This window comes from Bufo bufo, chromosome 9, assembly GCF_905171765.1.
Source record: "Bufo bufo chromosome 9, aBufBuf1.1, whole genome shotgun sequence".
Lineage (NCBI taxonomy): Eukaryota > Metazoa > Chordata > Amphibia > Anura > Bufonidae > Bufo > Bufo bufo.
The window spans coordinates 157,157,860-157,180,124 of record NC_053397.1 but is presented as its reverse complement, the minus strand read 5'-3'; the positions used below and the strand labels follow the sequence as shown (position 1 = coordinate 157,180,124).

The window sequence follows — 22,265 nt, the reverse complement described above, 5'->3', positions numbered from 1 at the left end:
GTTTTTATTGGTACCATTTTTGGGTACATTATTACACTTTTTGCGGCAAGGTGACCAAAAATGTTGTAATTTTGGCACTTTTTAAATTTTTTTTATTTTACGGTGTTCACCTGAGGGGTTAGGTCATGTGATATTTTTATAGAGCAGGTCGTTTCGGATGTGGCAACACCAAACATGTTTAGGGTATTTTATTTTCTTCATTTTTACCCAATTATAAATGTGCATATATGGGAAAATGTTAGGTTTGTTTGTTTTCCTTTTTTTTTTTTTTTTTTTTTTTTTTCACTTTTGACTCGGACCGACTTGGTTCTTGAAGATTTCGTGGGTCTGATGGCTCTACAATACACTGCAGTACACTGTATAGTGTACTGCAGTGTATTTTCATTCACAGTAAGCCTCTGGAAGGACCCTAAACACCTACAACAACCTCATAATCCTCAAACACCCATAGATCATAGACCATCAATTGCACCACAAAAAACGGATCAATGGGACTAATCATAAAATATATAGAAATCTTTATTAATCAAAATTCATAATATTGATCAGACATTGGAAAGAAGGACGACATGGCAATTTGATACAGAAAAATACATGGGGCACAATACCGGACAATGTCCCTCAGAATCATTATTGTAACATCAATGTGGCTCTAAGAATACACTGTCCTATGAGGGAATCTCTCTCAATAAAGGCCTTCTATGATATTATTGGGCAGTGCAACAGACCAACAATATGAAAGGCTGTCAAGATGGAAGCGCTCGTTAGTACCGGAGGACCAGGAAGCGGTGAAGGCTCTGTGCTCACCGCTTCGTGGTCCTCGGCTGTGCTGTGGCTGCGCACAACTTGAGGGCGCTCTGTGATCGCGGGCGCTGAGGACCGGCGGCGTCCAGGAGCAGGAGAGGTAAGTGTTTTTTAATTTTATTTTTTTTAATTTTTTTTTTATTTGATCTATGGCATGGGGGCTCATAAATGGTGCTGGGGCTAGTAGATTGCATGGGGGGGGGGGGGGGGGGGCTGATCTGAGGTCTTACTGGGGTCTTATTAACATTGGGGGTCTGATTGCTGGCCTGATCTGAGGTCTAATGAAAAATATTTTTTTCTTATTGTCCTCCTCTAAAACCTAGGTGTGTCTTTATGGGCCGGTGCGTCTTGTAAGGCAAAAAATACAGTAATTAGATCTAGGGATCGACCGATTATCGGTTTTACCGATATTATCGGCCGATATTCAGGATTTTGACCGTTATCGGTATCTGCATCTATTTTGCCGATATTCCGATAACGTATTGGGAACAAGGATCGCGCTGCTCTCAGCGCTCTCCGTGTTCCCTCAGCAGCACAGGGGAGAAGGAAGCAGTGTCTCCCTCCCCCTGTGATGCTGCTGCTGCTGCCGCCGCCGCCAATGAAGAGACAGATGGGAAGAGGAGGGGAGGGGCTGTGGCCACTGCACCACCAATGATGTGGACTTACTCATTCATTCAAATTGAACAGGAGGCGGGAGCTGGCTGCAGAATCACATAGCCGGCTCCCGACCTCTATGAGCGGTAGCTGCGATCCGCGGCACCTGAGGGGTTAACTACCGCGGATCGCAGCTACAGCTCATAGAGGTCGGGAGCCGGCTATGTGATTCTGCAGCCAGCTCCCGCCTCCTGTATATGAATAAATGAGAGATTTATCTTCATTGGTGGCGCAGTGCGCCCCCCCAGTATTAATCATTGGTGGCAGTGGCCACAGGGTCCCCCGATCGGAGCCCCAGCAGTGTAATCGCGGGGCTCCGATCGGTTACCATGGCAGCCAGGACGCTATTGAAGCCCTAGCTGCCATGGTAAGCTCCATGCTGCTGTGTGCACAAAGCACAGAGCAGCAGGGACAGTGTGAGGTCCTATTCACCCTGATAGAGATCTATCAGGGTGAATAGGACAAGGGTTCTAGTCCCTAAGGGGGCTAAAAGTTAGTAAAAATAATAATAATTTTAAGTATAAATGAAAAAGAAAGATTTACAAAAAAAAAAAAACACTAACAATAAACATATTCATTTTCAGCAGATTTGTGTAGGAATTTAATTTAAAAAAAAAAAAATGAAAATTCACAGAATATCGGTATAAATTATCGGCTATCGGCCTGAAAGTTCACAAATTATCGGTATTGGCCCTAAAAAATTAATATCGGTCGATTCCTAATTAGATCCCATGATTGTGATACCAATAATAAATTAAACGCATGATCATGTAATATAAACTTTTATAGCACAAATAATCACACGTGATTAATTAAATCCCATAATCAAGATACTAATAAAAATCAATCCATAATATAAGATCTCATAATGCAAATACACAGGTTTCAAAACAGAGAATCTACTTGAATTTCTGTGTATTTCCATGAAAAAACTGCATGTGTTAGGCTACTTTCACACTTGCGGCAGGACGAATCCGACAGGCTGTTCACCCTGTCGGATCAGTCATTCCGCTATTTCGCCGGACTACCGCTCCGTCCCCATTGACTATAATGGGGGCGGAGATCCGGCGCAGCACGGCAAAAGGCCGCTGGACTAAAAGTCCTGCATGTCCGACTTTTTAGTCCGGCGACTTCTCACCGCGAACTGCCACACTGCGCCGGAGCTCCGCCCCGTCCCCATTAGTCAATGGGGACGGAGCGGCGGTCCAGCAGCATGGCGAAATAGCGGAAGGACTGATCCGACAGGGTGAACAGCCTGTCGGATTCGTCCTGCCGCAAGTGTGAAAGTACCCTTACTTGAGGCTCATGATGCAGATTTTCTGCAGTGCTTACCCTTGCAGTGAAAAGGGTGAAATCTGCACAAAAAAGCACCTGGAACTGACATGCTGTGGATTTTAAAATTTGCACAGCAGTTCACTTTCCACACGAAAAAAGAGTGCATGAAATTTGTCTAATCTCACACATACACTTTGCTGGTAGTGCATTACGCTGTGGATTTTCTGCATAAGAATCCGCACAGGAAAAAATATGTGCATAATCCACAATGTGTGCAGGGAGTCTCGGGGTACTTTCACACTAGCGTTTTTCTTTTCCGGCATAGAGTTCCGTCACAGGGGTTCTATACCAGAAAGAAACTGATCAGTTTTATCCCCATGCATTCTGAATGGAGAGCAATTCGTTCAGGATGTCTTCAGTTCAGTCTTTTTGACTGTTCAGGCCAGAGAATACCACAGCATGCTGCGGTTTTATCTCCGGCCAAAAAAACTGAACCCTTGCCTGGATGCCAGATTCTGCATTTTTTTCCATAGGAATGTATTAGTGCCGGATCCAGCATTAAAAATACTGCAATGCCGGATCCGTCCTTTCGGTCTGCACATGCGCAAACCTTTAAAGGGTTTCTATCACTTCGTATGACATAATTAGCTCTCAGACACTAGCGATCCGCTAGTGTCTGCTCTGGCCAACCATCCTAATATAACAGCTTTTGGGGCAGCCGTTTTGCTAAAAAAATAACATTTATAAATATGCTAATGAGCCTCTAGGTGCTATGTGGGCGTCATTAGCACCTAGAGGCTCCGTCTACCTACTTACACAGCCACCGCCCAGCGCGTCCCTCCAGCCCGCCCATCTCCTGCTGAATGCGATCCTCCGTGTGACGCAACGGACGAATTCTCGCGCATGCGCCGTGCGCGGCTGTATTCGGCGCATGCGCAGTGAATGTCTGACCGCTTCCCTGCTCAGACATCTCCACTGTGCCTGTTCCTTGGAGCACTATGACGTCATCGGCGCAGGCGCAGTGGAGATGTCTGAGCAGGGAAGCGGTCAGACATTCACTGCGCATGCGCCGAATACAGCCGCGCACGGCGCATGCGCGAGAATTCGTCCGTTGCGTCACACGGAGGATCGCATTCAGCAGGAGATGGGCGGGCTGGAGGGACGCGCTGGGCGGTGGCTGTGTATGAAGGTAGACGGAGCCTCTAGGTGCTAATGACGCCCCCATAGCACCTAGAGGCTCATTAGCATATTTATAAATGTTATTTTTTTAGCAAAACAGCTGCCCCAAAAGCTGTTATATTAGGATGGTTGGCCAGAGCAGACACTAGCGGATCGCTAGTGTCTGAGAGCTAATTGTCATACGAAGTGATAGAAACCCTTTAAAAATGTGAAAAAAATGGAAACGGATCCGTTTGTCCGTATGACACTGAAGTTTGGGTTAGGTTTTCTGTTGATTTTATTATTTTCCCTTCTAAGGGCTCTTTCACACTTGCGTTCTTTTCTTCCGGCATAGAGTTCCGTCGTCGGGGCTCTATGCCGGAAGAATCCTGATCAGGATTATCCCCATGCATTCTGAATGGAGAGAAATCCGTTCAGGATGTCTTCAGTTCCGGAACGGAATGTTTTTTGGCCGGAGAAAATACCACAGCATGCTGCGCTTTTTGTTCCGGTCAAAAATCCGGAACACTTGCCGCAAGGCCGGATCTGGAATTAATGCCCATTGAAAGGCATTAATCCGGATCCGGCCTTAAGCTAAACGTCGTTTCGGCGCATTACCGGATCCGACGTTTAGCTTTTTCTGAATGGTTACTATGGCACCCAGGACGCTATTAAAGTCCTGGGTGCCATAGTAGTAGTGGGTAGCGGGGGAGCAGTATACTTACTTACAGTCCGTGCGGCTCCCGGGGCGCTCCAGAATGACGTCAGGGCGCCCCACACGCATGGATGACGTGATCACATGGATCATGTGATCCATGCGCATGGGGCGCTCTGACGTCATTCTGGAGCGCCCCGGGAGCCGCACGGACTGTAAGTATACTGCTCCCCGCTACTACTATGGCACCCAGGACTTTAATAGCGTCCTGGGTGCCATAGTAACACTGAACGCCTTTTGAAGACGGATCCGTCTTCAAATGCTTTCAGTTCACTTGCGTTGTTACGGATCCGGCGGGCACCTCCGGCAAATGGAGTGCACGACGAATCCGGACAACGCAAGTGTGAAAGAGCCCTAACATGGTTAACATGCTAACTAAAATGTCCATTGAGGGATTAACTTTTTTTTCTTTTTTTTTTTTAATACACTCACTTGATCACGCAGCCGGTATCGTCTTCTTTCTTTCTTCCTGCAGGACCTGCAAAAGGACCTTCAATGACGTCATCACAGGTGGTGATGTCAGTGCAGGTCCTGCTGAATGAAGATAGAAGGACCTAACCATGTTTAGAAGTGAAAATATAGTGAATTTACTTTAATGGGGTCCGGGGGTTGCTCATCCCTATTTACGAACATCATCTCCTAGCAACCATGCGTGAAAATCGCACCGCATCCGCACTTGCTTGCGGATGCTATGCGATTTTCACGCAGCCCCATTCATTTCTATGGGGCCTGCTTTGCGTGAAAAATGTAGAATATAGAACATGCTGCAATTTTCACGCAACGCACAAGTGCTACGTTAAAAACAACGCTCATGTACACAGCCCCAATGAAATGAATGGGTCAGGATTCAGTGCGGGTGCAATGCGTTCATGTCACGCATTGCACTCGCGCTGAATACTTGCCCGTGTGAAAGGGGCCTTACTGTTCTGGAATGTATTGGATAACACTGACAGCATTATATCAGTGTTATCCAATACATTCCAGAACTGTAAGGGTTACATAGCATCATAAATCAATATAATGCAATGCGACTCGTCAGTGCTGGGAGGTCAGGACGGGTTCTCTAGCTTACACATGTTGCGAGTCCAATGTGTGGAACTCGCGTAATAGGGTCCTTAAGCACCTGGATTTCTGCAAGGCCCATTAATGTGAATGGAACTGATATTCAGTCATGCAGAATCTGCCACGTGTGAAGACTTTTTTAGGGATGTTTTGAATCATGCTCTGTGTATGAGTGTGATCCTCCGTTCTGGACTTGCAGGCACGCAGGGCATTATCATGGTTTATAATGCTGTGTACCTGTGTGTGACCTTACTTCTACAGAATCGTAGAGACATAAAGCTGTCAGTATGATCCTGTATCAGTAAGGTCAGGCAGAGGCACACAGAATTATAAATCATGATAATGCTGTGCACTCCTGACGGTCCAGAACGGAGAATCATACTCACGCATACAGCGTGATTTCTGCAATAAATTGCGGTCCCCAATGCACGGGCAACGTCCGTGCGACATCCGGGACGGATCGAGACCCATTCAACTTGAAATTGAAAATATTCTATTTTTTTGCGGCAGAACCTCCAAGTCAAAATTAGGCTCCATAGTGTTCTCAAGAGAATGTGTTTGGGCCTGTACTAGATAAGATCCTAGAAAAGGCAGCAGACAAAAAGAAAGGGTTTTCTGAAGAACAAAAAAGTTTTTTTTCGTCCCTGCAGTCAACAATCCAGGCCATACAGGGGAAAATGAAAAACTGGGCGCTGGAGTTATCAGAAGGGGGGCAAAGGTAGAGGTTTCCTCCCCAACCCCCAAAACAAACAAAATGTAAAACAATGGCGCCGGAGTAGGGGGGAGGTTGAAAAAGTTTTTGACCCAATGGGAATCTGTAACATCCAACCCTTCCCTTGGGTAATAGATATTGTAAAAAATGGATACAAAATAGTTTGCTTCAACCCCCCCCCCCCCCCCAAGAAAATTTCAAATAACTTCCCACAGCCCCACCACTCTGTCAAACATATTTAAAAAATCAGGCATAGTAAAAGAGGTCCCAAAGTCAGAAAAAGACAAGGCTTTACTTAGGGCTTTTCCTTGTACAAAAAAAACCAGATGGCTCATTTCTAACCATCCTAAACCTAAGAGACCTAAACAAGTCTATAACATACAGGAAGTTCAAAATGGAATCAATCTCGTCCATTGTTCCCCTAATGAAAAAGCAGGCCTACATGACATCCGTGGATCTCAAAGACTCCTACCATATACCCATCCATCAGAGCTCACAGAAATATCTTCGGTTTGCACTAGAGGGCCCGGGACACATATTGCCCAATTTTCAATTCTGCGTCCTTCCATTTGGGATTTCCTCGGCACCAAGGGTCTTTACGAAACTTGTAGTGGAAATTTCTTCCCTCAGACAGGAAGGTCTAGCTAGTAATCTTTTACCTAGACTACTTTCTCCTAGTAGGGGCACCAGGTGCCAAAAGTCTCTAGCAAGAGAAATATTTTCTTGGGCAGAAGAAAACGTCCTATCTATTACAGTCATTCATCTGAAAGGATCAGAAAGTTCAGAGGCAGATTTGCCTCTGGACCCAGGAGAATGGTCCTTGAATCCAGAGATATTTCAAAGGATATCAACCAGATGGGGCCAACCACAAATAGACCTATTTGCCTCAAAAAGAAACACAAAGGTTAAGCACTTTTGTTCCCTATGATCCCAGGGAAAAGCCATGGGCGGTAGACGCCTTCTCAATAAAATGGACTTGGAACCTGGCATATGCGTTTCCTCCTTGGGCGTTAATTCCCAGGGTTCTGCAGAAGATTTCAACAGACCCGATGACAGTAATATTGATAACACCCTATTGTCCCAAGAGAAGCTGGTACTCCATCCTAAATAAGTTGGCTTTCTAAGATCCCTGACTGATACCTTTCCAGGAGGATATTCTTTCAGAGGGGCCACTTCTAAATCAAAATCCAGGTCTCTTCAAACTATCAGCCTGGATCCTGAAAGGGGTTATCCCATCTTAGACAATGGGGGCATATCACTAGGATATGCCCCCATTGTCTAATAGGTGAGGGTCCCACCTCTAGGTCCTGCACCTACAAGGAGAACAGAGCCGGGGAGAGTTGTGGCTGGAGGACCCCGGGTTTCCCAGGTTCCGTCCACCACCAGGCGCAGCTCCCCGCCTCTCCCATTGAAGTGAATGGGAGTGTACTGCAGATGCGCGGCCACTGCTCCCATTCATTTCCATCGGGCCAGTGCTCGGCTATTTTCGGCGGCTTCATAGAAATTAATGGAGGACGGCTGGGCATGCGCAGTGCGCCCTCCAACTTTCTCCGTTCTCCTTGTAGGTACAGGTCCCAGAGGTGGGACCCGCACCTATCGGACAATGGGGGCATATCCTGCCCCCATTGTCTAAGATGGGATAACCCCTTTAAGAAGTAAAGGCCTCTCGGAAAAAGTTATCAATACACTAAACGTTAGCAGAAATAAGGTTACTGCCGCCATTTATTTAAAGATCTGGAAAAAGTACTATTCGTGGTTGGGAGAAGCCTCTCCAGATATATCCTCTCCCTGCATACAAAATATCTTAGGATTCCTTCAAAGGGGCCTAGACTTAGGCCAAGTACTTTGGTATCGTAGAATGCCCCTAGGGCTGATATCTATACTTTCAATCTAGCCGATCATACATGGGTAGAAGGTTTATAAGAGCTGCGTCTAGACTTAGAACATCATTAAAACATAAGATTCCTCAATGGGACCTAAACTTAGTCCTTAATGCGTTGACAAAATCACCATTTGCTCCAATTACATTCATCTCCATAAAACACCTTTCTTAAGACTGCCTTCTTAATTAGCAATAACTTCTGCTAGGCGCCTAGGAGAGATTCAGCACCTTTCATGTAGGGAACCTTATCTTTCTATTTTCCCTGACAGGATTGTATTAAAATTAGACCCGGGCTTCCTCCCTAAGGTAGTTTCAAATTTCCATAGAGACCAGGAAATTAGTTATTTATTTACCATCCTTCTGTAGTGACCTGAAAGATCCCAAGGAAGAAAAATGTATCTCCTTGATGTAAGGGAAACCATTATTCAGTACCTAAGGGCCACAGAAGTTTTCAGGAAAAATGATTAATACAGTTTGCGGGGAAAAAGCTCTCCAAAGCATCCATAGGGCGTTGAATAAAAACCACTACTCCCTAATGGGTCAAACTTGTCCTATGGGAATAAAGGCCCATTCCACTAGAGCTATGGCCTCTTCTTGGGCAGAGAAAGCTGGGGGGTGTCTTGACCAGATATGCAAGGCGGTGACTTGGTCTAGTATTAATACTTTTATAAAACACATCGCCTAAATATTTCTGCTTCTGCCGATTTGGTCTTTGGCCAAAAAGTGTTGCATGCAGTAACGCGCCCTACAACGTAATCTTAGTTCTCATCCGTAGACATCATGGTGGATGAAATGGAAAGACGATAATTCGACTTACTGGTAATTCTATTTCCTTGAATCCACCATGATGGCTAACTTCCTCCCATAAAATATAATCTATAGTATGAAATGAATGCTATATATAAAAAATAAAAAAAAGATATTATACAGTGGATATAAAAAGTCTACACACCTGAAACCTTGCAGTACCCTCAGATTACCTAATATACCTCCTGGACATCAAACGCCCCCCCCCCCCCCATTGTATAAAATGCTTCTCTTAATGGCCCCCAGTGTAGTTAATGCTCCTCTTGTGACCCCCAGTAGAGTGCCGACCAAAGAAAATAAAAAATACCTCAACCACTGGCACACGCCGCAAGGTCATGAGGACAAATTCCCTTTAACAATATAGGCAGACAAAATAGTGCGGTCCTATTTGGCATGTATGGTTGCGCAGTACCAAACTGAAGATTGGCTGTGGCACAACCGCACCGATAGTACCATGTGGTTGTACCTTTACTTCACTTTTTTTGCCACTCTTTTACTGGAGTAACTTAAATCTGGAATGACTCTCATACCTAACTATGCCCACTTTTCATATCTGCAGTGAGTGGTGTAAAAATGCAAAATGTTTCAAAATGTGTACCTAAATAAGGCCAAAAAAGTTACATGGCCTTGATAAATTCTCATTACGAGTATATAAACTGGGTTCAATCATAGCTTAAAGGGGTATTCTGGGTTTCAACAGGTTGTAGGATAACTATCAGATTGGTGAGGGTTATACCGCTGGGATCAGCCCGGGAAACACGATCCGTGACCGACTGCAGCTCCACTGAACTGACAGTATCTTGGTGTTTCATGATAGTTCATATCTGATCGCGAATCTCTTTTATTGAACTTTTAAATTGAGTAAACCTCTCTAAATTATCAGAAGAGCAACTATCCGCTTTGAATACCCCATTCACCAGACAAGAAATTAACTATAGCATTAAGACTTCACTCCCCCCCCCCCCCCCCATAAAGCCCCTGGTTCTGACGGTCTCTCTAGTGACTATTATAAGCTGTTCTCCACTGAATTCTACGTTTATTCCAGGCATGGCAGACAGAGGGCACTATCGACTCACGTCACCTCGCCGCAACAATAACTACTCTGCCTAAAGCAGGCAAATCCCCCACCAAACCCAGAAAATTTCAGACCTATAGCTTTAAACTGTGATCTTAAGCTGTATGCAAAGGTGCTGGCTTCTCGTCTTCAACTTGTGCCAGGTCTAGTAAATGCAGCCCAAGTAGGTTTTGTACAGTAGCTGGTAGGCAAACCAGAGACGGTACAAGACGTACGCTGAATTTTTTGCATGTTATGCAGATCTCCAGGACCCCAGGTGCATTCCTTTCCCTAGATGCTGAAAAAGCCTTTGATAGGGCGCACTAGGAGTTTCTGGAGGCTGTTCTCAACAAAATTGGCTTTACAGGTCTCTTAGCTTTTTATACTCCAACCCTTCGGCCAGAGTATTTGCTTCAGGGTTCTTATCCTCTCCCTTCCAAATTAGCAATGGCACAAGGCAGGGTTGCCCCCTATCCCCTGTAGTTTTTGCTCTTGTGATGGAACCCTTGGCTGAGGCCATTAGATCCCGCCCTGACATCATGGGAGTACAAGTGGGTAGCGCTAATCACACCCATTGGCCTATATGCGGATGACGTGATTATCACATGCACAAACCCAGATACCTCTTTTCCTGCTCTTATGGATGTTCTCACTCATTTCTCTCAGGTGTCTTTTATTATAGGCTCAACTCCTCAAAGTCTCTGGTGCTTCCAATATTGCTGGAACCCCTCACTGTCGAGCGCCTGTCTGTACAGTACCCCTTTGTGTGGTCGCCGAATGGGATTCCCTACTTGGGAATTACATTGTGTTTTCTGGTGACAACAGTGGTTTTCCATAATTTAGGACAGCTACTTGGCACCCTTAAAGGGAACCTGTCACCAGGATTTTGTGCATAGAGCTGGGGACATGGGCTGCTAGATGGCCGCTAGCACATCTGCAATACCCAGTCCCCACAGCTCTCTGTGCGCTTTTATTGTGTTAAACCGTTTTGATCAATATGCAAATGAACCTGATATGAGTCCTGTATCCGGAGAGGAGTCCAGTGGAAAGGAGCCCAGCACCGCCCCGCGTCCTCCGAATCTCCTCCTTGCTGGCTGACGTCACAGAGCTGGAGCACGGAAATCTCGCGATGTGCGAGCTAGCGCATGCGCAGTGTCGGCATCGTGTTTATTCCCTGTGCTGGCATCAGCACAGGGAACTAACTACGCATGCGCTAGCTCACGCATCGCGAGATTTCGGCGCTCCAGCTCTGTGACGTCAGCCAGCAAGGAGGAGATTCGGAGGACGCGGGGCGGTGCTGGGCTCCTTTCCACTGGACTCCTCTCCGGATACAGGACTCATATCGGGTTCATTTGCATATTGATCAAAACGGATTTTTAACACAATAAAAGCGCAGAGAGTTGTGGGGACTGGGTATTGCAGATGTGCTAGTGGCCATCTAGCAGCCCATGTCCTCAGCTCTATGCACAAAATCCTGGTGACAGGTTTCCTTTAAGCCCGAACTAAACAGGATCTCACGCCTAGAACTCTCTTGGATAGCTCGTATTCAAATATGTAAGATGACATTCTTGCCAAAGATATTGTATGTACTTAGGTGTATACCCTTACCTATACACAAATCCTTCCTTACTAAGATACAGAATCTTCTACTGCAATTTATCTGGGAGAACAAGCGACCTAGAGTGGCCCAAAAGATGCTCTACCATTCCTTTTTAGAAGGTGGAATGAGTGTCCCCAATATTGGCGCATACTATAAGGCAGCCACTCTTGATGCTATGATGGAGTGGTTCAACTTGTCCTCCACGCATAAATGAGTCCAAATTGAGAATACTCGAGCTAAAAGGGCTCCTCTTAGAATATTTGCTGAAGCATCATACCTCCTACCTGTATAGGTACCTTGCCCTCTTGCTACTGTATCCCATTCCTTTTAACATCTGGAAATGTTTGCTTGCTTCATCAAAGTGAATAGTCATTCCCTTATCTATCTCCATTAGATGTTTAGAACCACATATGCCAGGCTTGTCTTTAATGGGATGGGACAGCAGAGGATTAAAAACACTACACTTACTCTATGAGGGGGACACTATCCTGACTTTTGAAAAACTCAGAGCTACATTTGGTGTACCCCACTCTTAATTTTTACCAATACTTACAGGTTAGACACTTTCTGACTACTAATTCTATCATGTTAATTCAAATGTTTAGAGAGGGCTCACCTACTACTCAAGAATGGTGTGGGTGCACCTGCAAAAGGATTCACCCAATCCTTTAAAATAATTAAGAAAACTGTTTAAAATAGTAGGGCACACCACCACTTGATGCCACACGGAGAGTTAATATATAAAGATATTTATTATAACATATAATATTTGTGACATATAATGAAATTTTACTAAAACACATAAATTATTACTATAAAATTCCTAAAATACAGTCATCAATAGTATAATCAGCTGGGCTATAAACAAAAATATAATCGACTGGGATGTAATCAGAAATATAGCAGTCTTTTCCAAGGGTTAATTGACCCAAAGCAATATCCCAGGAAGAAATTCGATCTAATAGTTGGATAAAATACTTTGAGTAAATAGTCACTTGTGTTTTTTATGTGGATTAGTTGCCACTTATCCTGAATCGCAGTAATGCCGCAAGTAAAACGCTGCCTAATTGCAAGACTGAGCCGGAATAATTTTACTCACTGTTTTTAGATAATGCCGGTTTCCATATCACTTGTGGCGTCCCACGTGTAGTGAAAGTCTTTTATAGGCTGCGGTATTGTGCGGTTTTCGCTTGTGGCCGAAATAAATGGAAGAAAACTTTCGGGATCCTCGGTGGTTGTAGTTAGCTGTGCCGTCTTAGAGATCACCTGGAAGTATATACCTTCTGCGTTATTTGTTCATAGTATGCAGGGTTAACTTTCACCAGGGAAAATGAGTCTCAGCACAAAACGGCAGGTATCCAGCTTTTCTTTACAACAAGATGCAGATTCACCGATCCCTTCCTTGAAGCGCTTATTGTTCTCCGGTACTGTATTTTTCTCTCATGGGATTATTACCATACGCGTTTCGGAGACTACGACTCCTTCAGTGGTTCACTTCAGTCGTAGTCTCCAAAACGCGTATGGTAATTAATCCCATGAGAGAAAAATACAGTACCGGAGAACAATAAGCGCTTTGTTGTTGTTTGTGTTCTTATTTTTTTTTTTCTTCTTGCAGTAGCAATACTGATGGATTGCTGACCGAGTGAAGGCGGATGCTCCACAGATGGGATCTGTTTTTTGAGGGTTATTGTTCTGAAGGATCAGAGGAAGGGCAAAATAATCAGTGACATCAACACATACTTACTGCTGACACCCTCTCAACTCTGTCGGGGGGGCTCTACTTGTATAAGTGTTTAATAGAACAGGGTCTGTAGACATCCATGTGGAATCAGCTGACGACTGTGTAAAAGGAGTGCGCTTCTTCTTGGCGCTAGCATTGACCTGTAAGGCTGAGTTCATACGTGAGCTATTTGGTTAGTTTTGGCCCTGTGACTGCCCAAATAAGTGAAGTGTGCAGTGATTTTAAGAGCCTGTCATCTGCATGTCATGCTGACTCACAGTATTGTTTCACTACCACAGTATACTCCCCTATGGGTGTTACTGCACGGCACAGTGTTCTACACCACTATACAGGCTCTCTGCAGCCGGGAAATAGCAAATTTTTCCCAAAAAATTCTGCGAACCGGCAAATTGAATTTTTTAAAAATTCGCTCATCTCTAGTTATGACGATGAATGATTAATTTTCAGATTAAAATTCCATTTATAATTGGTAATAATAGCTGTATAAATGGAAAAACTGCAATTTATTGGTGGGATTGAAAGCTTTATTTGTTGCCAAATCACAAAAAATTGGAAAAGTAATGAACCCCAGTCTTTTGAGGCTTGGTGCCCTGCAATGAACCTATTCTGCATTTTTGAGAAGGCGCATTATTGAGAGTCGTGGATAGTCAATAAGATTTCTCTCACTTTGGAATAACTAGAGGACTTTTTTTTTTTTTTTTTTTTTTTTTTTTTAGGTTTACTTTTGTATGTCAATTTGATAATTAAGTCTTTAAATTAAAAAAAATAAAATAAATTTCAGTTCACAGAAGCAACAGTTGGCTGGAACATCCGGCAGACACACTGACTGTGTTTTCCAGGCAAATTACAGTAGTGTGCATGAGCCCTGAATGTTCCCAGGGGGAGGATAACATGGACTTCTGTGCATGCCATCAATCAGAGAACATGCTTGCTCTGTCACATATGAGGGTCTTTTTTTTTTTTTTATCTAGAAAAGTAGTGAGAAGATAAGGGCTTGCTCATCTAATCACCCTTCTGCGTCTAATTAGGCAGTCTGTTGATGCCATAACCCAGAGGTTTACCAGCGTCTGGATCACCACACCAAATCAGTTGCATCAAACACAAACTTAAATAAAGTAAACATTTTACACTGCCCAGATGATATTCATACCTGATCTATACAGTAAAATATACAGACCACTCCTCTAGCGATACACTGCAGTAATAGTGAAAATGATTATCACTAGAGAAGAATATCCAGTACATTTCTGAGCTATGGAAAATATTGGTCAGAAAATACACTTTTGTTCATTGACTGTCACCATAAGTTTTTTAGTTACAGTTTTAAACAAAAAAAAACCCAGTATTCAGCCACTTTTTAGACATGTGTAACACAGATTTTTATTTGTGCTCATATTATGAATGCAATAACTGGACTACCTGCAGTTCTTCAGAAGCAGTGGTATGATTCTCTAACTCATTTTCTGCTAAACTACAGGGGGTTCAGATATTCTGTCCAAGGGAGTAATATGTTATATATGGTCATCCAGCTGATAAACATACTCATTTGCATATGTTTTTTCCATAAACAGAGGATTGATGACTTGCCTTCAGTAGTCAACACATATACTAAGTGGTCTTCATAATAAAAATGGGACCCACCCAGAGGTTCCCCCCAAAGCCTCTCAACTAGAAAAACGTATTTTATCTGCTTTTCTCTGATAAAGGGTCGTTGTCCTGAAGGAGCTAGTTGCAGATGTACGGCTGGCTTAGCTAATTTTCTGTAAGACGGGAACCTAACCCTAAATACTACCTGCTATGTGCCATAACAGCCACCATAAAATTCAGGGAGTGCAGGTTCCACATGCATGCTGGGTCCACTCTGCCTTTTACCATTTTTGGTGCCATAATGGCCTCCATTAAATCCAGGGAATACAGGTACCAGCATGCATGCCGAGCCCACTCTATACCTCTCCTGGTGCCAAAAGGCTTCCAATGAGTGCAGTGAAAGCAGGCTACAGCTTTAGGGCTCATGCACATGACCGTATGTTGCGGTCTGCAAAAAATACCGATAACGTCCGTGTGCATTCCGTATTTTGCGGAACGAAACTGCTGGGCGCTAATAGAACAGTACTATCCTTGGCCGTATTGCGGACAATAATCGGACGTTCTATTTTTTTTGCTGAAGGGACATACGGAAACGAAATGCACACGGAGTAACTTCTATTTTTTTGCGGACCCATTGAAATGAATGGTTCCGCATACGGTCTGCAGAAAAAACGGAACAGACGCATTCGTGTGCATGAGCCCTTGTACTTACAGTAATTAAAATCAGCCTATGGGGCAGACAGGCTAGTCAGGAGTGCACGACCAACAGTAGTCAGCCACCCCTCCAGCTCAGTACAAATGCAAGAAAAAGGGGGTCAGTCAGCACATCCCAATGCACAGGTGCATTCTGCCATGGCTAGAAACACAAAGAAAAAAAAATACAGTGCAACAGCACTCTGCAAACCAAATAAAGTACAATAATGCCATAGTTATAGGCTGATTTTTATGGTGGCCAGTCTTGCACTATAACAGGCAGTATTTAGTGTTAGGTTTTCATCTTATAGAGATTACCTTGACACCAGCAGACGGGCCCAAATAATTTTGTACAAGATGTATTTGCCAAGAATCTCAAATTTACTAAATAAGCGTAGCATTAGCACCAAAATATTTTCCATAACTATGGCATTATTGTACTTTATTTGGTTTGCAGAGTGCTGTTGCATTGTATTTTTTTTTCTTTGTGTTTCTAGCCATGGCAGCGTGCGCCTGTGCATTGGGATGTGCTGACTGACCCCCCTTTTTTCTTGCATTTTTATCTAATTTTCTAGTTTTGCTACATGAGTATTTTTAGAAAGCTGAACAGCAGAAGGATACGCTGTAGTTATGAAACGCTCTGCTTTTTTAAATCCTTTTGGGGGTAAAGATTAATTTCTCATGTTTTTCACATGCAGATGTCTCTTTATTTTTCTGAAGTGAATTTACAAAATATTTGGGTTTGTTAGAACCAAGAATGAGCAAATCCATTCTACTATTTTGGGATTCATTACAGATGAACCAGAGAGAGACCCCCAAAGTAATATTCAATTGAAATTGAGACGAGGACTAGAATCTCCTACCCAGGATTACACTTCTCTCAATGCAAGCTGCGTAGCATGCTAGAGTCTCTCTGGCTCTGTCTCTCTCTGTGTCTCTCTCTGTCTCTGTCTCTGTCTCTCTGTCTCTTTCTTTCTTATTATGTCAAAAATTCAACAAACCGAATCTTGGAAGGTTCGCTCATTTCTAGTATGGGGTAACAGTCTATACAAAAATGATTGGACCAACCATTTAGCAGACATTCTATCCCTGAGCAGAACAAATAATTCCAAGCCTGAAGGGCATCTACCCAGGGAACCATATTTTTTTCAGATTATTATACTCTACCTTGTTTGACAAACCCTTTTTTTCCATGAGAATGAAGACATTTATTTTCTCTATCATTTTGTTTCATTGGGAATTCCTCTACATATCCCAAAATACACACCAATGGGTCCCCCTGGGTGCCATGACATACCACATGGATTAGATTTAGTACTACTAGCTAGTGTATCAGGGCAGTTCCATAACAAATGCATAATTCCTGCCTCTTCTGACATGCACTTGGAAGCAAGGAACGAATGCCTGCCCATAATAAATGGAGTAATTTCTAAGCCCTATTGAACACCTATAATAGGTGCACGTAGCCTTTCTGCTGCCTGAGGAAAAAAATTAAATAAAAAAGGATTTCTAATGTTGCATATCTGTCCTTAGATTTTATACTTTACAATGCAAAGGGCAAAATGTATGGTCAACCTTGGGTAAAACTCCATGGTGAAACCCACTGTAGAACATTCAGACCAGACCCAAAAGTGTGTTCAGACATCAAGCCCAGAGCAATTACAGACCTCAGACCCCAAAATAAGTACAATTACTAAAATAAATACAGACCCCAGACCAGACATCAGTCCTGCGTTCTGTATTTATTGTACTAAAATATTTTTCTGGACAACAGAATCAAAAATCATGGCCCAAAATTTTTACAGATATAGGGGAACATTTATGAACAGTCATACATCTGTACCTAGGGCTATTGTACATTGCGGTTTTGTTGCACTTTTTTTCGGGTGGTTAGCCAAAAATCACAATAAGGGTCCATTCACACATCCGCAAAACGGGTCCGCATCCATTCCGCAATTTTGCGGAACAGGTGCGGACCCATTAATTTTCAATGAGGCCGGAATGTGCTATCCGCATTTGCGGATCCGCACTTCCGTTCCTCAAAAAAATAAAACATGTCCTATTCTTGTCTGCAATTGCAGACAAGAAAAGGCATTTTCTATGAGTGTGCTGGCGATGTGTGGTCCGTAAAATGCGAAATGCACATTGCTGGTGTCTGTGTTTTGCGGATTCGCAAAACACATACGAACATGTGAATGGACCCTAAAACCGTGATGTACAATAATCCGCAAAGACACAGGCTAAATTGCTGCCTCCCTGCAGTGAACAGTGCATACAATTGTACCAGTCTTTTGGCCTCGCTCAAAACTGGAATGTGAATGTGCTGAAAATATGACGGAAGTTTTAAGTTTAAGATTTAAGTAATTACTATTTTCTGTTCCAGGGCCGAATCGAATATCTTGTGAAATGGAAAGGTTGGGCTATCAAGTAAGATTCCAGTGCTTCTTATAAGTGTGTGTTTGTGTGTTTTGTATTTATTTTTTTAGTGTTTACACTCATTGCTTTTTATCCAGTTACCTGTTTTTCACATATGCATCGGAGGATCCACTGCAGTTTCTGTCATATTTGAAGGAAAATATTGTGTCGCATGCAGTACTATTGCCCAAATTATACTGGAGGGCTTTAAATGCAGATTGTACTAAATAATGCCATGTTCCACATAGGGATTTTTTTTTATTCACCCTCCAATTTCAGCCATGGATTTGCTGTTTGACATGCTGTGGATTCACACCCTGATTTAGCCACATTTAATGGGCTCGTCCATGTCGCCACCTGCTGCAGAATCGGCGTCAAGAATTGACATATAGGACCGTCACTCACTGAAGTCGTCTGCAAAACTCTTGTTTATTGTCACATAATCCAATATCCTGTGACGCGTTTCGACACTCGCAGGTGTCTTTGTCAAACAGCAATACACATATTACAAAAAAACACCATTAAATATCCCAGCCCTTCATTAAGGTGTGCGCATCACATGATCGTGATGTCATAAGACACACCTCCTAAAAACAGGTGTAAACACGCACTTTAAACAAATATTCATTTAAACAAAATAATAAATCTCAGCTTGAATATGGTCTTCTCCTGTTCGTATCCATAAGTTGCCACACAACATCGCATCATTTCGCCTACAGAGAAGCATGTATCAATATGACCATCATAGAATTCATCCAGATTTTCATACGAATATTGGTAGCAGCTCAATTCGATCATCTTAAATCACAAAACCACATGAAAAAACATAAACTTTATTAAAAGAAAAGCTGTTGAGAAAAACTCAAGAAAAAAAAAACATCTATACAAAAAACGATCCTTTCATAAAAAGCTGTTTAATTCCTAGTCACGGTTCAGACCCATAGGTTCCAAAGTTTGGAGCCTATGGATCCAATAAGCCTCCCTTTTTCTCAATATTAAGGTTCTGTCACCGCCTCTCCTGGGTTGTTTAACCCCTTCAATGATCTGAAATCGCAACTGCGATATATTGTCTCGCTTGATGAAAATGGAGTGGTATTGGTAGTAGCAGATTAGCCTTCCTGATCGTAGACTTGTGCTTACTGACTCTATCTTTCATTCTTGTGGACGTTTCCCCTACATACAAAAGACCGCTTAATATTTTAACCCTGAAACAGTTTGATCTGAAAATCAACAGTAAATATGTACCTCCGAAAATTATATCATCCTGTCGAAACATTTTGTTAATGTTGTACAACGGGACTTGTCTATACTACTTGAGAGATTTAAACAGGGCGACTTTTATATACATCATAATATCACAAAAGATGAGCGAAACGCCCTCTCCCAGTTAGTAGAAGACAAGTCCCTTGTTTTTTAACCTGCTGATAAGGGAGGGGCTTTAGTGATTCTCGATAAATCCTACTATGTCGCAGAGATGATGAAACAACTACAGAGTGGGGACACATATCGTGTCTTACAGTCAGATCCCACAGGAGATATTAAACGCATGCTCTTACAAGTTGTGGAACAATATAGAGAGAATGGAACGATCGACACCAAATTGGGCGAATTTTTTAATTAATCAACATCCGATCATACCGGTGTTTTATACTTTGCCTAAAGTTCATAAATCTAGGACTCATCCACCAGGTTGCCCCATAGTGGCTGCTACCGATTCGATTCTCTCTCCCCCAGCTATACTTTTAGATAAGGTACTAACTCCCCTGATTAGAACAGCACCTTTCATACTTGCGGGATACTCAACATTTTTTGTCTGAGGTAAAATCGATACAGCTTGATGCGGATTGCATCTTGGCTACATTCGATGTTTGTAAGTCTTTACACGTCGATCACACATACGAAAGGTTTGGATGCAGTGCGGGATATACTAGAGGGTAGCACATACAAAAAGGAAGAAAGGGATTTTTTTTGTTTCACTCCTTACTATAGTATTGGAACAGAATTATTTTTTGTTCCAAGACACGTTTTACTAACCGCGATGGGGTAGAATGTCACACCGCCATATGCAAATTGTTATATGGCGCAATTTGAACGCGATTTTATTTATTCGCATCCACTATATATACAGTATTGCATTTTTTGGCGTCGATTTTTCGACAATGTGTTTTGCATATGGCGGTGCGACATATCGACCCTTAAGCGATTTTCTGAGTCCATCAATTCGGTGTGGCCTGAACTTCAATTTACTCTACAATTTGATGGTAGCAGAATCTCCTTCCTGGACACGTGGGTGATTAAAAATGCAGAGAATAGGATTGTAACTGATTTATATACAAAGGACACAGATCGCAATAGTATATTGTTTTATACCAGCAATCACCCCACTAATACAAAAAGGGCATTACCATATTCTCAATATCAACGGGTGAGACGTATTGTGCCGGATCCCGAACAATGTGACATCAGATTAAATGAAATGTCGGCTAGGTTTGCAGAAAGAGGATATCCCTCACATTTACTTAAACGGCAAAAAAATTAAATCCCACAGACTAAAGATGGAAAAATAAAAAAGCTGTTTACCACTAAAAGGGATAAAGTATCATCCATGGATACAGAAAGTTCGCACTATTGTGAATAAGCATTGGCATATTATCAGTGAATTGTGTCCTCAAAAGCCCTTACATCACCCATCCTAGATCAGGGGAACATATCCCTATTAGGGGCTTCTTAACATGCCATAGTAATTACGTTGTATACATTTTAAAATATTAAGCGGTCTTTTGTATGTAGGGGAAACGTCCACAAGAATGAAAGATCGAGTCAGTAAGCACAAGTCTACGATCAGGAAGGCTAATCTGCTACTACCAATACCACACCATTTTCATCAAGCGAGACACAATATATCGCAGTTGCGATTTCAGATCATTGAAGGGGTTAAGCAACCCAGGAGAGGCGGTGACAGTACCTTAATATTAAGAAAAAGGGAGGCTTATTGGATCCATGGGCTCCAAACTTTGGAACCTATGGGTCTGAACCGTGACTAGGAATTAAACAGCTTTTTATGAAAGGATTGTTTTTTGTATAGATGTTTTTTTTCAACAGTTTTTCTTTTAATAAATATGCAAAGTAAAAACAGGCACTCACCATCTGGTATGAGTATTAAAATATCTTATTTAATAAATAAATATAGTAAAATAGCATGTAGTATGAACCCCTGATTTATTTTTGCTGGATTGCTGCAATATTAGGTTGGAGGATATATTATAAAATATAAAAATCTAATGTGATTAAGTGATCGTTATCAAGAATAAAAATGAGAATTTGGGGGCGGAGCCAACTGAGCATGGTGGAAGACATGTGAGCTCTGAGCTCCTCACCATACCACCCGATCTAAAGCTTTTTTACAGCCCTGACCGACATAAATATGGGCAAAACTAACAAGGAGAGAGGTGGAGAGGTCACCCAGGTGACAAAAGCAAGAAAATCGCACGGGGATCTGGATAAATACCGTTACAAGAGGACGGCGTCTCCTGCAGCCAGAGGGAAGATGGCGGCGGCTGAGGACAACGCTGCAGCCTTGGATATGGATTCGGAGGACGCAAGCTCCTGCGCTCCCTCAGATCTACCTGACGAACCAGATCCTGCTCCGATCACCAGAGCCTTTCTGCAGAGGTCTCTACAGCAGTCCCTAGCTCAAGCCTTATCTCCAGTGTTGACGGAGCTGGCGGTCATCAGAACGGAGGTAACTCATGTGGGGCAGAGAGTAGAAGCGCTGGAGGAATTTCAAGCGGCTGTGGTACAACATAGCAAGGGCTTACAAAGCCATGTGAGATCACTAGGCTCCCAGGTGGACAGTATATACCTCCACTTAGAAGATCAAGAGAATAGGGGGAGAAGAAAAAATGTAAGGATAAGAGGTGTCCCAGAATCGGTGGTGGCAGAAGCATTGCTGGACAGTGTCGGGCAGATATTCGCCATACTTGTGGGAGCAGAGCGGGCCGAAAATATCATTATTGAAAGGGTGCATAGAGCGCTTAGGCCTAAGCCTGCTGCAAGTGAACCGCCGAGAGATATCATCTGTGCTCTTCTGAACTACCTCGATACAT

At 43.0% G+C, this 22,265-nt stretch overlaps 1 protein-coding gene across 1 annotated transcript in view; it reads left to right on the top strand.

Moving 5' to 3' along the window:
- CBX6 (chromobox 6) overlaps window positions 1-22,265 on the top strand; it is a 62,153-nt gene that overhangs the window by 14,410 nt on the left and 25,478 nt on the right. Inside the window, exon 2 of the mRNA XM_040407240.1 lies at window positions 18,128-18,171. Within this exon, the coding sequence (XP_040263174.1) occupies window positions 18,128-18,171 (44 nt within the window). The remainder of the gene's footprint in view (window positions 1-18,127; window positions 18,172-22,265) is intronic.